At 35.4% G+C, this 16506-nt stretch overlaps 1 protein-coding gene across 7 annotated transcripts in view; it reads right to left on the reverse strand.

Moving 5' to 3' along the window:
* The window catches only part of AKT3 (AKT serine/threonine kinase 3), a 207549-nt gene that overhangs the window by 70258 nt on the left and 120785 nt on the right, over window positions 1-16506 (reverse strand). For all 7 annotated transcript variants that reach the window (XM_032466537.1, XM_032466539.1, XM_032466538.1 and 4 more), the window contains 2 exons: window positions 14208-14319; window positions 6045-6189 (listed from right to left, as the gene is read on the reverse strand). In XM_032466537.1, coding sequence (XP_032322428.1) covers window positions 6045-6189; window positions 14208-14319 — 257 coding nt within the window. The remainder of the gene's footprint in view (window positions 1-6044; window positions 6190-14207; window positions 14320-16506) is intronic.

Raw genomic sequence — 16506 nt, forward strand, 5'->3', positions numbered from 1 at the left:
TAAAACTGATAAACCTCTAGCCAGATTAGTTAGCAAAGTAAACACAGAAGAGGAAAATTACCAATATCAGGAATGAGAGGTGACATCACTATGGACTCTACAGATACTAAAAGGATCACAGGGAATATTATAAACAACTTTATGTCCATAAAAATCAACAACCTACATGAAATGAACAAATTCCCTGAAAATCTCAAACTCAAAGCTCACTCAAAAAGAAACTGATAACTTGAATAGTCCTATATCTATCAAGGAAATTGAATTTGTGGTCAAGAACCTTTCAACAAAGAAAGCTCCAGGACCAGATGGTTTCAATGATGAGCACTGTAAACATCCAAGGAAGAAATGATACCAACTGTATACAAACTCTGACAGAAAATTAAAAAGGAGAAAATAATTCTGAATTCATCTTATGAAGTCATCATTACCCTAAAACCAAAACCAAACAAAAACATAATAAGAAAACTAGTTTTCCTGTAATGTCTGTAGATACATGTAAAAATTCTAAAAATTTTAGAAATGAACGCCTAGACACCTTTTCAATAATATTTGTTATCTATAATTTTGGTAATTTTTGCAAATGTCAAGTTATACTGTCTGAACCATTCAATAATTTCTCTAATCCAACAGAAAAGTAGCAAGAGATATCAGAAAAAAATAATCAAGTATATTTATGAATTCAACTAAAAATCAAAGATGTGGCACTAAATCTACAGAACACAGTTAACAGAGACAATGTCACTTGAACGAATAATGGCTAATATTAAGTCATTTTAATTTTCATTAACTGATTTTTAAAAATCAAGGAATACTATATTACCACAAAGCTACTTGTGCTAGTAGCCTCCAAAGATAATTGCCCCTAATCCCTCCATCCCTCCTTCCTGTACATATATGTATGTCATTCTTTCCATGAAGAGGAAGAGTCAACTCTCCCTCTCCCTGGGCTGGCTTTCTGCCCAGCTTTGAACATGGACTATGATCAAAGTGATACTGTGCCAGTTCCTGACTTAGCCTTTGAGTCTGGCAGCTTATACTTTCTCCCTCTTGGAAAAGTCATTCTTAAAAGTCAGCTCTCATGCTGTACGGAAGTCCAGGCTATCTGCTAGAGAGAGAGGTCATACAGAGTGGCCCTGGAAGATGAGACAACACATGAAGAGAGATATCACTGGAGGAGAACCAAGAATCCAGACTTGTGAGAAAGGCTTTCTTCAATTTTCCATCCCAGCCCATGTGCCAGCCAAATGCAGCTGCTTGAAAGATCCATGTGAGACCAACAGAATGGCCCAGGCAAAACACAAAATCATGAGAAACATATACTGTAATTGTTTTAAGACATTAAATGTGGGTAGTTTATTCCATAGCAATAAAGAACTAAGAAGCGTTATTCTCATAACTTGGCCATAATGTCATTTTATTGCTCAAAGCTTCATTTGAGAAGTACCCTCCCCATTTTTTTCCTAAAAGCACTGGAAATTGATGCTTGCTGTGTCCCATTACCAAATATCACATAAACTGAAACTGAATTGTGGGGATAAAAATTAGAAAAGAATTTATAAATTACTTTATGATATCTTCATATGAAAAGCAATATATAATTATAAAATATTCTATATTCTTTAAGAACTGCAATACTTAGGGACAAGAATTGGGGACAAGAGGTTAAAAAAAAGTACGACCGCCTTAAGTCTAAATTTCACAACTTCTGTTAGTATGTCAATCTTAAAAAAAAAAGGAATTTGCATAGAAATTTAAACTACTAAAGAAGCATTCTATTTGACAAAATCAGAAACAGACGTCGTATCTATTTTGACGAAACGTCAAAAATTTAAAAAGTATCTGATACCAGATATCATCTTCAGTGTGGTATACACAGTAATTACCTAGTCCTTACAAATGAAATGTAACCTATTACAAATTATTTTACTCTTTTGGACAGTATTAAGGGAAAAAGATACTGTGAGATTTTAATTAAACATTACAGCATAAGATACTCTCCAAAAAAATTAATCCTCTAAAACAGAAACCTAACAAGGTATTAGGAAAATAATTCACACAGTTACACTCTTTCCTTTACATAATCTCTAACATATAAATGTGGCTGTTTTAGGTTAAGAGATGCATGTGCATACATAACATGTGCTTAATAAGTGAATTCAAATCACACACACTAGAATATAAGAAAAAGACTGTCTAGCCCCAAAATTAGTCAAATTAGTAGTTTTAGTACATTTTGTCAAAAAAAAAAAAAAATCAATTCCACATACATTTGCAATGTAAGAGATAAACCAAATAAAGTCCATGGGGTAAAAAGGAGGCTCTCAAGAAGTTCACCTCTCCGCCTACATCTCTGTGCTCTAGTGCTTTTTCCCAAAGAAAGGGGAAGCTCTAATCTGATTGGTCAACTCTTACAACACCGATTATGCTGCTCCTCCCTCTGGGTATGGATTTCAGTAGGTCCAACCATCCCTTCTTTTCTTTCTCTCCCTCTCTGTATGCTAGCCATTGCTGAGTTATGGCACCAGGCATTAAGTAATAAAATTCCAAGAACTGGATTCAGACTTAATGGGAAGATAGGAGATACTGATTATACTTTATACCTAAGTCATAAGATGATAATCAGCTGCTCCCAGAGAGGTCGATATTTGTCACTAAAAAATTAAGCAGAGTTTTGTTTCTCACTGGCTGTTGATCCTTTTATGCTGTGCTCCTTCCCATACATTATCTATACATGGGTATAGATAATGGCAGCCTGGCAGACCAAGATTAGGCACCTTTGAGTCCTCTAATCAAATTCCTTTGAAACATCATCTTTTAATCTAAAAAAAATATCAGCACTTGAATCTGATTGCAAGGCCTTTGCCTCTTCTCTCCACCACCCCACCCCTCCGCCTCCCCAGTATCTTTCTCTCTCCAAGAGTTTTCAACCTGCAGAGCAGATATTGCGGCAATATTCAACCACTAAGGAAAGTAACCATCTGCCTAATCCAGGCGAAAGAGAGCAGGTAGGACAATTCTCGGCAAAGCTACCGTAATCAGTAGCTGTTCTCCTCATCCTAATGGCCATTTGTCAAACAGTGAACAAAGAAGAAAACGTATTTTGTAAATTATGAGGACATTCTTATCTCAGAATATTTGTTTACAATCTGAATGACAGACATAAAGGACATACAGTTGATTCTTGAACAACATGGTTTTGCACTTATATGTGGACTTTTTCCCAATAGTAGGTACTACATGATTCACTGTTAGTTGAATCCTCAGATTCAAAGAATCACAGATACAAAGGAATCATGGATATGGAGGAACTGCTGCTTCAGAGGAACCACAGATATGGAGGAACCAAGGACACAGAGGGCCGATTATAACTTATATGCAGATTTTTAACTGTGTGGAGGGTGGAGTCACCACGTCCCCACATTGTTGAAGAGTCAACTGTAGTTCCAGAGCCATTTATCTTAAGGAAGTGATAGTAATATTTTACCTGTTGAACCAAGTTATTATGATCGTTATAGAATAGTTAATGGTACAAATGTTCCCTTTCTATACTGTTTGTTATTTCAAACTATTTTACACTATTTCACTTTAAATGAAAATATAAAATTACAATGAAAATAAGATACAGGCCAATAACACAATGGACCCCCTAAAATTCAAAATACTTCTGACTCTACCAATTTTTCATTTCAGTGACAGAATCCTAAGACTCTGCTTTAAAAATATGTGAATGTTTAATTATCTTTATGTGGATAAAGTAGAATTATCAGCTAATAATATCTAATATTCACTAAGCACTTAGTATGAGAGCACTTTACATGTACTACCAACTACATCTTAATCTTCACAACTCTATGAGTTAAGTACCACTGTTATCCCCCCTTTTATAGATGAAGGAACTAAAGGATTAAGAAACTTTCGCCACCATTACACACATGGTAGACCAAGGACTTAAACCCAGGAAGTAGGACAACAAAAACCTCACTTTTAACCAGTATTCTAATATTAAAATTCTACTGATTTTTCCAAGAGTACTCTCATAAAAAGTGCAGTTAACTAATATCCAAGCACTGTGTAAATGCAACAATTTGACATAATATTTTGAGAAACAGAGTACAATCATAAGAGAAATTATCTGTACAATTTTGTTTCTAATATAGCTTGGTTATTTTATAAGTATAACAATTACAGAGATTACAGAGGCTCCAGATACATGAATCAATAAAAAGAAGTGAACTCCACACTGAAGTTGCACAGTATATAAAGTCATTATATACTTAACAAGATATTTAACTTCTCTAAATATCAGATGACTCAACTATAAAATGGCATAATAGTACCTATCTCATATGATTCCACTGAGGATTAAATGAGATAATATATAAAAAGATACTGCTGAGAGCCTAGCACAAAATAACCATATAATAAATGCTTATAAGTGATAATTAGTGAAGATGATAAATTCTAAGATAATCAACACTAGTAATTGCAAGAGGAAAATACATTATGTTTTTATCATCATTTATAATCAACCTTTACAGAAAAAGTAAAATCTATCATACTTTTCCATTTTCATATCTTTCAAAATGTTTGTCTCACTTCAAAGTTCCTTTAAGTAAATTTCTATATTCAGTTGCAAAATTCTTACATCCATCAGTAATAGTATTTCTAGTTAGTGTTATAAAATCCCCACTTTGAACCTGTAACTGCCTCGAAAGCATCTTATTATTAATCATTGCTATTAAGCAGAATTTTAGGAATTATACAGAATAAAACAGCGTATAGCTGGTATAGTTTGTTATTGAATGAGGTACTTTATTATTGAAAGGATGAGAATAATCGGGATCTGACTTTAAATTTATGAGCACAGTCAGATTTCAAATTAAGTGTACACGTGTACAAACATACGCAAAAGAAACTTTATTCTCTCTGAGTAGGTGGGTAAAGCTACTTGTGTTTTTCTCTTTGCAATGACTGAGAACAAGGGCAGGGGATGGTTAAGGTGACTCAAAGAAAAAAGGGATTCAGTTCAACCAACAGAGGCTAAGGTAAGCCTTCAAGCAAGACACATTGGGTTCTTACACATGTCGCCAAGATCAACACAGAATATTACTCTAATTAGAATATAAATTTCAGATAAGGAAAGAACAATTAACTAACTCTAAGTTGTGACTGTATAGCTCACATGGTCAGCACATAGGAAAAAGAGGATTTTAACTCAGGCAGTCTAACGCCAAAGAGTTCTTAATCATGGTGCAAACACCAAATTACATGGAAAATTACCTTAAGAATTAGTGTTTTCCTACCTAAAGATTAATTTACAATCTATTATAACAAACATATTTTCACGTGAAAAATGGTATGTTAAATCTATTTTGAACACCTGTATCTTTAGATTAATCTCAAAATACCATTTTTTACATAAGGGAGTTGCTTTACAATTTTCTGTAGCAATGAAAAACATAATTTACAATTCCCATAAATATATAAATTGGCGTTTATTATTCCGGAGCACTGAGGGAAGGAAAAAGCTGCTTCCCTCACTGGATCAGAAGCAACTATTAAAATAAAAAGCTGTAATTTCCAAGGTTGTTCATTTTCCTGCTGACATTAGTGAGGCTGGGGCACCAAGTAGGAAGTACACCAAAGCTATTTCAGCTTCTGCTTTCAGGAGAACACAGAATGCCAAATGGAAAAGGACCAACTCATTAGGGAAAACATTTTATTTCCAAGTTTCTAAAATGGTATTAAAAAACAATAAGGGAAAAATGCAAATCATAAAATAGTATGAAGGCGTATCAGTCACATCTTCCTCACAAGCCCTATCAACATGCAGTGCTAATTGCTAAAACACTGAAATAAGTGATGCTTCAATTATCCGGTTTTAAACAACAGGTTTAAGATTCACCTAAATAAAAACCACCCACACCCATATAATGGCATATCATAAGATAACTGTCTGACAATTTCTGCGAATGGCAGTTGTTAGTACATTTCTTCCACACACATAAATGTTATGAGTAGGGGAGTAAGTTATTCTTTTCTACCTTTCTTTTATGATGAGTTGTAGAAGCATCCATCTCTTCCTCCCCTATATTATCAATTTGTGAAGTTGGACTACAATTCATTCTCTCTTCTTCTTGCCTCTGAAGTCTGTCTGCTACAGCCTGAATAGCTTCTGTCCATTCTTCCCTATAAAAATCAGTAAAAATTCCCATTAATAAGGAGTGGTAAATGATTCAAATACTCTTTAATAAAATATAAAATCAACACAAAGTCCACTCTAGAATAATACATATCCTCCACCTTTACTCCAAAACAGAATTAATCTTAAAAGCATTTTACATTACAGGCCTAAAGTTTGTAGTAGCATTTATTTGGACGTATGTTAAAGGAAAAAAGAAGGAAAGGTTCAGTAAAATCCTTTAAAAGTACAGTTAAATTTTAATTTGCTGCACACATCTTATCTACAAAGTAGAGACCCCCAAAAGTTTGCTGTACTTTTTTTTTTTAATGTTTTGTTTAGCCACTCTAAGTCCATCATTGACATACTCAGTTTCTTTACTGTGGTCCAACAGAAGTTCTAAGAATAAGATTTCAAAGCCAAAACATTTCATTGTTCAATGGTCAAAGGTAATTTTCTTTTTTAAAACATGGTAAGCATAGTTTACAGCTTAAATAGGAAGTCTCAAGAGCAGCAGTATCAAGCTCTTATTTTTTGACAGTTGTGCTATGTGCCCCAGCAGTACACTCGCCTCTTGTCACCCAAGGGCGAGGAGCCAGCTGGTCCCAGGGTAGGGGTCTGGCCTGCAATTGCAGATTCTGTTCTGCAGGCTGTAGGGTGGTAGTTTTCTTGCTTCTGGTGTCTGCCTTGTTGGGTAAGGCTGGTCTGGAGGTCTGTGCAGGCCTCCTGGTGGAAGGGGCCGGTGCCTGCCGACTGGTGGGTGGAACTGTTTCCTGGTCCTTTGGTGGGTGGGCTGTGTCTAGGGGCGTGACTAGATGAGGTTGCAGGCTCAGGAAGTCTTTAGGTAGCCTGTCTGCTGATAGGTGGGGCTATATTCCCAGCCACTTAGCTGTTTGGCCTGAGGTGTCCCATCACTTAAGCCTACTGTTGGGTTAGGTCCAGGTCTTGGTTCTAGAGACCCCAATCAAGATGTCAGCCTCCCAGAGAGTTTATGCTGATGAATACTCCCCAATATGTCTGCCACCAGTTTTTATGTCCCCAGGGTGAACCACAGCCACCCCCTCTCCCCCAACTTCCCCAGGATACCCTCCTAGACCAGCAGGCAAGTCTGGCCCAGGCTCCTATAAAATCACTGTTTCCGCACTGGGTCACGGTGCATGCAAGATTTTGCACCGTGCACTTTAAGTATCAAGTCTCTGTTTCCCCAGTCCTGTGGAGCTCTTGCAATTTATTCCCACTGGCCTTCAAAGTTGAATGCTCCAGGAGCTCCTCCTCCCAATCCCAGACCCCTGGCCTGGGGTGCCTGACCATGGGAGAACCTCCACAATATAATCACTCTCCAGCTTGTGCATCACCCGCCCAGGGAGTATGTGACCTGGTTATATCACAAGCATACCCGTTGTACTGTCCCACTGTGGTCCCCTCTTTAGGTCTCCAATTGTAGAAGGTCTTTTTCAGTCGGTTCCAGTCTTTTTTTTATCAACAGTTGTTCAGTAGTAGGTTGTGGTTTTGTTGTGTTCATGAGAGGAGGTGAGCTCAAGGTCCTTCTATTCTGCCACTTTGACAAGAAACCCTTGGCTTAAATCTATCACTCTAAAGTCTTTTGAATTAAGCATTTATTCCACTTACATTTATAGTAGTTACTGATAGGTATTTATTTATTGCCATTTTGTTTTACTGTTTTCTCATTGTTTTGTAGTTCTTTTTTGTTCCTCTCTACATTCCATGTCAATTGTTTTTGTTGATCTATCACCTCAATCTAATCTTTGCTCTTTTGAAGGCAAAATATCATTTTTCTCTATATGCTTTGAGGATTTTCTTATTGCCTTTTGTTTTCAAAAGTCTAATGGAATTAGATGAGTTTTCATTCTATTTTTTTCCACATAGGACTTATAGGACTTCTTGAATATATGGTCTGATATATATTTTTTTTTTACCATTTTAGAAAGTTTTCAGCCATTATCTCTTCAAATACTTTCTGCCCTCATTTTTTCATTCTTCTTTTTTGAGACTCTAATTGTGTATTATGTGAGGCCATCTCACTTTGTCTTATATTCTATTCTTATTTATTTTAATTTTACATCCTTTTAATTTTATCTGGATATTGTTAAAACTTACCTTTGCGTTCACTAACTTTCCCTAATGCTAAGCCAAATTTACTGTTAAAACTAGTGTTTACCCACTAACACCAATCATTTTAAATATTTTATTTTTCAATTTCAGAATTCCCATTTTATTCGTTTTTTGTCATTTCTATCTCTATGCTGAATTTCCCAGCTTCAACTTTTATTTCCTTGAACATACTAATACATAGTTCTTTTAATCTGTCTGACAAGTCCATTTTCTGGAGCCCCTATTAATCTGACTCTGTTGTCAGTTTTGTTTTTCTGGCTTCGGCCACGTTGTCTTGAATCTTTATGTACTTGTTTATTTTTTTTTTAATAAGTACTGAACAATGCACATGAAAAAGTAAAGAAATAGTTTGAGGCCTAGTAAGATATAAGATATAATCTTCCTTTAGAGATTTGCTTCTAGCAGGCACCAAGGAGACTAGCAAAAGTGGATTATGTTAACCAAATTTAAGGGCTGAAATAATTTAATGCTAGACTTAATTCCTTAAAAGGTAAGTTTATACTCAGTTTACTTTTTATCTTAGGGTATAGTCCTTTAGAGTGCTAATCTAAAACAGTCATTTTTGATTACTCCTTTTGGTAGGCCCTGTATGCCAGAGTATGACTCCCCAATCTGACGGTTACTCCACATCTTTAACATCTCATACATGTCTTCTAGAATTGATAGACAACCCCAGTCAAAGAGCTGGCTCACCTCTCTGGGTTTCTTTCTTCCATAGTTTTGGCCCATAATTCTTCACAACCTTATTGGCTCTTCAATGCTTTTTTTTTTTTTTTTTTTTTTTTTAAATTCTGTCCAGTTTTTCCAGTGGCCTAAATTACTTAACTAACCATAAGTGAACTACACAGGTGTGGGGGTGTGTGTGTGTGTGTGTGTGTGTGTGTGTGTGTGTGTGTGTGTGTGTGTGTGTGTGTGTAGGAAGCTTCCTATAAGACTTGCTTCTATTTCACCTGAATCTAAGTGTGGACAGTAATGGGCACCAGTTCGGAGGTTTCTGAGAACAAAGGTGATGGTATGGACTACCACCCACTCATTCACCATAGTCCCTCTTCCTGGCTCAGCGCAGAATGGCAGGAGAAAACCTCTGACTCTCAGCTTCCTCCCTGGGGAGGGAAAGAGTTGGAGCCAGTGTCCAATGTTCTGGCATTTCAAAGGGCTCCTAAAGTAACTTGTTTCTTTCTTACTTATCTCAAGGTGCTGACAAGACCTGGTCCACTCTAGATGCCCAAAGACCACTGATAACCAAACATAGTTGGGAAGTTTGCTGCATTTTAACAACACACTCTTAAACAGTCTTAAACAACTAATGGGTCCAAAAAGATATCAAAAGAGAAATTTAAAAAATATCTTCAGACAAATAAAAAGAAAAATGCAACAAAACAAAACAGGGGATGCAGCAAAAGTGATAGTAAGAGGGAAGTTTTTAGTGGTAAATGCCTACATTAAAAAGGACAAGAGATCTCAAATAAACAACCTAACTTTATACACACATACCTAAGCCTACGGATAGGAGAAGGGAGAAAATAATAAAGAGTAGATCAGAAACACAAAATAGTGAACTGAAAAATTCAAAGTAAGAGTTGGTTTTTTGAAAAGATCAAAATTAACAAACCTTAAGCTAAACTAGTTAAGAAAAAAAGAGAGAAGACTCAAATAAATAAAATCAGAAGTGAAGGAGGAGACATTGAAACTGGTATCACAGAAATAGAGGATAAGAGATTACTATAAACAACTATAGGTCAACAAACTGGATAACCTAGAAGAAATGGATAAATTCCTAGAACCATACAACCTACCAAGACTGAATCAAGAAAAAATAGAAACCTTGAACAATCCAATAATAAATAAGATTAACTCAGTACTCAGAAACCTCCCAACAAAGAAAACCCTAGTACCAGATGGCTTCACCTGTGAATTATATCAAACATTCAAAGAAGAATTAATACCAATCCTTCTTAAAGTTTTCCAAAAAATAGAAGGGAAAACACTTCCAAATACAGTTTATAAGGCCCGCATCATCCTGATATCAATGCCAGATTTAAAAGACATACACAAGAAAAGAAAACTACAAGCCAATATCCCTGATGAACTTAGATGCAAATCCTCAACAAAACTGAACTTATGAGTGCACTAAAAGGATCACACACCTTAACCATGTGGGATTTATCCCTGGGATGCAAGAATGATTCAATACATGCAAATCAATCAATGTGATATACCACATTAACACAAGGAAGGATACAAATTGCATGATCATCTCAACAGGTGCAGAAAAAGCATTGGTATTCAACTCTTTCATGGAATAGAAGAAAATTACTTCAACATAATAAAGGCCACACATAAAGGCCATAGCTGACATCATATTCAATGGTGAAAAACTAAAGATTTTTCCTCTAAGATCAGAACAAGAAAAAGATGCCCATTCTTGCCACTTCTACTCAACAGAGTTTTGGAAGTCCTGGCCACAGCATTTAAGTAAAAAGAAAAAAAAAAAGAAAAAAAAGAAAAGAAAAGAAATAAAAAGCATCCAAATTAGAAAGGATCATGTCTCAGCAGATGACATGATCTTATCTTCAGAAAACCCAAAAGATTTCACAAAAAACTTTTAGAACTAATGAATCAATTCAGCCAAGTTGCAGGATACACAATTAACATACAAATCAGGTTTATTTCTCTATACACTGACAACGAACATTCAAAAAGGAAATTAAGAAAACAATCCCATTACAATAGCATCAAAAAGAAATACTTAGCAATCAACTTAACCAAGGTATAAGTTGAGGCAAAAGTCTTGTACACTAAAAACCACCAAATACTGCTGAAAAAAATTAAAAAAAGAAATCAAGAGAAAGACATCCTATGTTCAGGGATAAGAAGGCTTAATATTGTTGAAATGTCCATACTACCCAAAATGACCTATAGATTCAATGAAATCCCTATCAAAATCTAAATGACTTTTTTTTTTTCAGAAATAGGAAAACAATCCTAACATTCATACAGAACTACAAAGGATCCCAAATAACCAAAACAATCTCAAGAAAGAATAACAAAGCTGGAAGCAACACACTTCCTAACTTTGAAACATACTATAAAGCTGCAGTAATGGAAACAGTATGGTGCTGGCATAAAAAGAGACATAAAAACCACTGGAAAATAGAAAATAGCCAAGGAAAAAACCCATGCACACATGATCAAATGATCTTCAACAAGGGTGTCAAGAGGTGGAAACAGCCTAAAATGTCCATTGATGGATGAAAGGACGAAGAAAATATGGACTAAACATACAATGGAATATTATTCAGCCTTTAAAAAAATAAGAAGGAAATCCTGTCATACGCTACAACATGGATGAAACATAGGACATTATGCTAAGTGAAATAAACCAATCATAGAAGGACATATTGTATACTCCCACTCAAATGAGGTATCTGTAAGGCATGAGGTAGTCAAACTCAGAAGTACAAAGCAGAATTGATGGTCAACAGGGGTGGGAGAGACGGAAATGGTGAGTTACTATTCAAAGGGTATAGAGTTTCAGCCATGCAAGATAAAAAAGTTATAGAGAGCTGCTATATAGTAATGTGCATAATAGTTTATATGTACCAGACACTTAAAAATTTATGAGGCTAGATTCCATATTATGTATTTTAATCATAACTTTGAAAAGAATGTACTAAAAAAGCTGAGAGTATTTTGAAAAAATAGTAATAATTTAAGTATTGCTTTATTACATGTTAAAATTTTATAAGGCTTCTCTAAATTAAAACCATGCAGTCCTAGTGCCAGAATGACACAAAAATCAAACAGAAAAGCCTAAAAGTACAAATATTTATGTATATATGCCACCCATAATCAGTGAGAAAATAATGCATTATTCAATAAATGAAGCTGACACAACAATCTCATCTTTTGGGAAAAAAAAAAAAAACAGACTCCAAACTTATATCATGCAATGAAATAAATGTAAGGTTTTTTAAAGGTAGATTAAAGATACACATTTAGTTTTAAACAGGTAAGGATTTTAGACTGGCAGGCAGACTACAGAAAACAGAATGTTTCTAGCTGTAACTGTCTTTTAAAGTCTCCATTAACATTAAAGTCATATAAAGTCTCCAAACACCAAACTCTACATTAATATAGAAAAACACACTCCACAGCAAATACAAATATGCTGTTTTTCATTTTCACTAAAACTGCTTTCTTCTAGTCCTAAATGCAAATGAAAACTAACTGTTCCAAAAAGTAGTGTGATAATATTGTAGGAACAGGAAACTAAGTATTTTAAAGAATATGAAAAGGAATATATATATACACACATATAACTGAATCACAGTGCTGTATGTACACCAGAAATTAACACATTGTAAACTGACTATACTTCAATTAAAAAATAAATTTCAAAAATGTCTTAAGATATGGCTTAAGTCCAGCTTTACAAACATAAATGGCAAAATGAGTCATGCTTGAATGGAATGAAATATTTTCAAAGAATATATACTGACCTGGGAAAAGTTCTACTCATTCAGTCAGTCAACAAATACTATGTCGGACCCTGGGCTATGTGCTAAAGATAAAACAATGAGCAAGGAAGACATGATACTAGCCAGTCAAGAGTCTTACAGTCTACTGAGAAAGGCAAACAAAGATTACAGTGGAGATACACTTGAAACAAAAAGTACATGGAGATTGTGTAAGTATACAGCACGAAGTCCGACCCAGTCTACAACAGTCACAGAAGGTTTTGTAGGAAATGTGACACTTTTAAGCTCAGATCTGAAAGATACATGGTAATTATCCCAATCATGCTTATGGGTGAAGGTATAAGCAAACTGAGGACCCAGCACGTAGAAATGCTCAGGGGAAAATGGGTGCATGGGGAGGGAGGACATACCAAGTTTCACGTATACCAAAGACCTAAATACATCTACACAGAGTAAGACTGGAAGTGTATAGAAGAAAATATTATCAGTCCTTAATTCTGGTTATAGAATTAGAATTCTGAGTAATTTCTCATTCTTTTCTATTTCTCTTCTTTTCTATAGTTTCTAAAGGCATCAATCACATATTCCCATTTACTATTTAGTGACCAAGAAAGTATTATTGAAATAATAATTTACTATGTTTTAAGGGGCAGTTGTTTTTGTTTTAAATCTAAAGACAAAGCTCTTAGGACCTAACTTACTCATTTGGAAAATAAGGCTAATAACATTTAACTTCACAAAGTTTCTGATTTGGATCAAATATGATAATGTGTACAAAAATGACTGTGTGGTTGCAGGACCTAACTCAGTATCAGAGGCCCAGATAAAAGGACATTAAGAGAGAATTAGAGGCTAAAGAGGAGTTTGCAGAAACTGGAAGATCAGGAGGATGAAATGTGGTCCTGATGAAGCTGGTGAGCTAGTTACTAACATTTTGCCACTCCCCTCTTTTGCAATGATGACAGTCAATGGCAATCAAGTCTGATATTTTCTTTTTTTCACTGAGCTTAGACCCAGTCTCAGAATGCTCAGTGTAACACTCCAGCAGCCACTTGCACAATGGCATGCTACCTGAACTTTGTATCACTAGCCTTAGAATTCCAAATATGAACACAATCAATTACACATTTTTTTAAAAAGGTGATTTGGTGATTAAAAAGTTCCTCCTTAGTTTTTATTTAAACTTTTAAATGTTCTGCTTTGTGTTAAAAAGTATAGCTTATACCACTCCTAGAGGTTTTCATTTAGTATTTTGAAAGCCTGTTTTTATCTATTATACCAGAAACAGATTAAGGGACTACAGCATTTTACAAATGTATTTACAGATATTTACAAATGATCAAGTCAGATACACATACATCTTTAGATTAATTGTTGCTTCTTCACAAAATGGAAAAAAATGAATTTCTTACCTTTCCTCTGGAGTATCTACATGAAATGTTCTCTCTATAACAGTGGTCCACTGGAGACATCTGATAATAAATGTGTTTGGCTTTGGTCGTTCTGTTTTCATTAACTGGCATTCTAGAATAAAATAAAATGTCTCTTTGAATATACTTATATTTAAACCAAAAAGTAAACAGTTGAGAACATCAGAGTTCTACTCTAAACAAAACCACTGCACCCTCACAGCTTTCTATGGATCTCCACTCAAGATTGTTCACAACCTGACCTCAGCATTCCATTCCAACCCATCACCCATTTTGGTCACATGCTCTACTAACAGCCACACACTTTCCCCAAATACATATTGCTCTTTCCTGTATCTATACCTCTGCTCCAGCTGATAACCGCTGTTTGGAATATCTTCCATTTATTTTATCCCTAACCATATGCACTCACCAACAGTTGAAACAACATCTGTCCTGTAAGGTCCAGATCAAATTCTATTCCTTCCACAAAGTCTTTTCTAACAACCTGGTCCTAGACTGGACCATTCCCCCCTCTATAGTCTCATAACATTCCAATTACATTCCCCACACTATATTCTTATTGCTTATTACTGTATCCCTCATTTTTCACTAAGCATAGAGTATCTTATATTATTACTTATCATTTTAGAAGGTATCCTTATCCCTACCTACCTTGTAAGCCTTTGGCAGTATATGCTGCCTAAAACTCTTAGTAAATCATAGCACCTAGAGCAAGTCAGTTGAAAAGTGATAAATTCTGTCAGGGATTATCTAGGAAGACTTCAAAGAAAAGGAGCATAGAATCAATACTTTTAGTCACTATGCTAACACCACTGCGGATTCTAGTTTTGAATTGTGGATTCAATCCAACCTTGTAGATTCAATTTTTTTCCCCTACCATTAACTATGCAACCTTGGACAAGTTAATTAATCTCTCTAGTCTTCCAAGTATTAAATGGGAAACAATAAGAGTACCAACAACATAAAATTGGTGTGGGTATTAATAATAAGTCAGCATAATACTTAGCACAGTGTGTGACACACAGTAAGTTTTCAATAAACACCCAAGATACACTTTAAAGGATACATGGCATTGGACAACAAGAAAAAACAGGATAGGGTTGTCTGACACTGTTCTTTTGAAAGAAACTAGTTTACCTCTAGTGGACAAATTCACAGTGTTTCTCCATGCTTATCTGCTTTATCCTTGCTCTATCATTAGCAACTATCAACTACATAGGCTTTTATAGGATCAAGTCATTAATCACATTAGACTAATTCTTTATTGACTGTTTACACTAAAAGATACCATTCATCAAGAGTCTCTGCTTAGTTTCCCTTCTCTTTTCTTAAGCTTTTCAGCCATCATCTCTCAGCTTACTTACATCAAAATTTAAATTTCTATCTTGGATTTCTAATTTGTGATACATATGGCTAATTATACAGTGGATATTTCCACCTGGTTGAATTATTGGTGCTACACCTAAAACCAAACCTATCTTTCCTCCTAAAACTATTCTTCCTCCTGGCTTTCCTAACTTTTCCATCATCCAGACTGAAAACATGGGGTGATCTTTGTGACACTGATAGTATTTGCTGTTACCTGGTTTTTCCATTGATGATATTCTACTTCAGACTCCCTCTGCCCAGTGCCTAAAGCTCCCCAGGTCTTCCTATTTAGAGATGTGGAAAGGCCAGATAAATTACTTAAATACAGAAGCTAAGAGACATCTGAACTCATCCAAAACTGAACTCCTGATTTCTCCCACCCTTGCTCCCCCATCAAGCTGTACTATAGTTTTCTCCATCTCAGATAATGGCACCTCCATTTTCAATTACTCAAGTCAAAAACGGTGGAATCATCTCTAAGTTGTCTCTTCTCTTACATCTCATTCTGGAAATCCTGTTGACTCTGCTTTCAAAATATATTAGTATCACTTCTCACCTCTTCTACTACCTTGGAACAAGCCATCATTATCTCTTGCATGAATACTCCAAAAATCTTAGAACAGCTCTCCCCTGCCTCTCACTGCAGTCTGTTCTCCAGATGTGTAGCCAGAAACCTTCTCAAAATGAATCACAAAAAAAAAAAAAAAGAAAAAAAATTCTGCAATGTTTCCAGTTCACTAAGAATAGAACACAAATGATCAAGAAGGGTGCTACATGATGTGGGCCTCCCACCCACTCCACTTAAGTTTCTGACCTCCTCCCCTAGTGCTCCCTTTCTGGCCACTCTGCCAGCTACCTGCCTTCCGTGCATTTCCTCAACAATGTGCTGCACTCTTTCTCTTTAGGGCAT

Source organism: Camelus ferus, chromosome 23 (genome assembly GCF_009834535.1).
Source record: "Camelus ferus isolate YT-003-E chromosome 23, BCGSAC_Cfer_1.0, whole genome shotgun sequence".
In the NCBI taxonomy this organism is placed as follows: Eukaryota; Metazoa; Chordata; class Mammalia; order Artiodactyla; family Camelidae; genus Camelus; species Camelus ferus.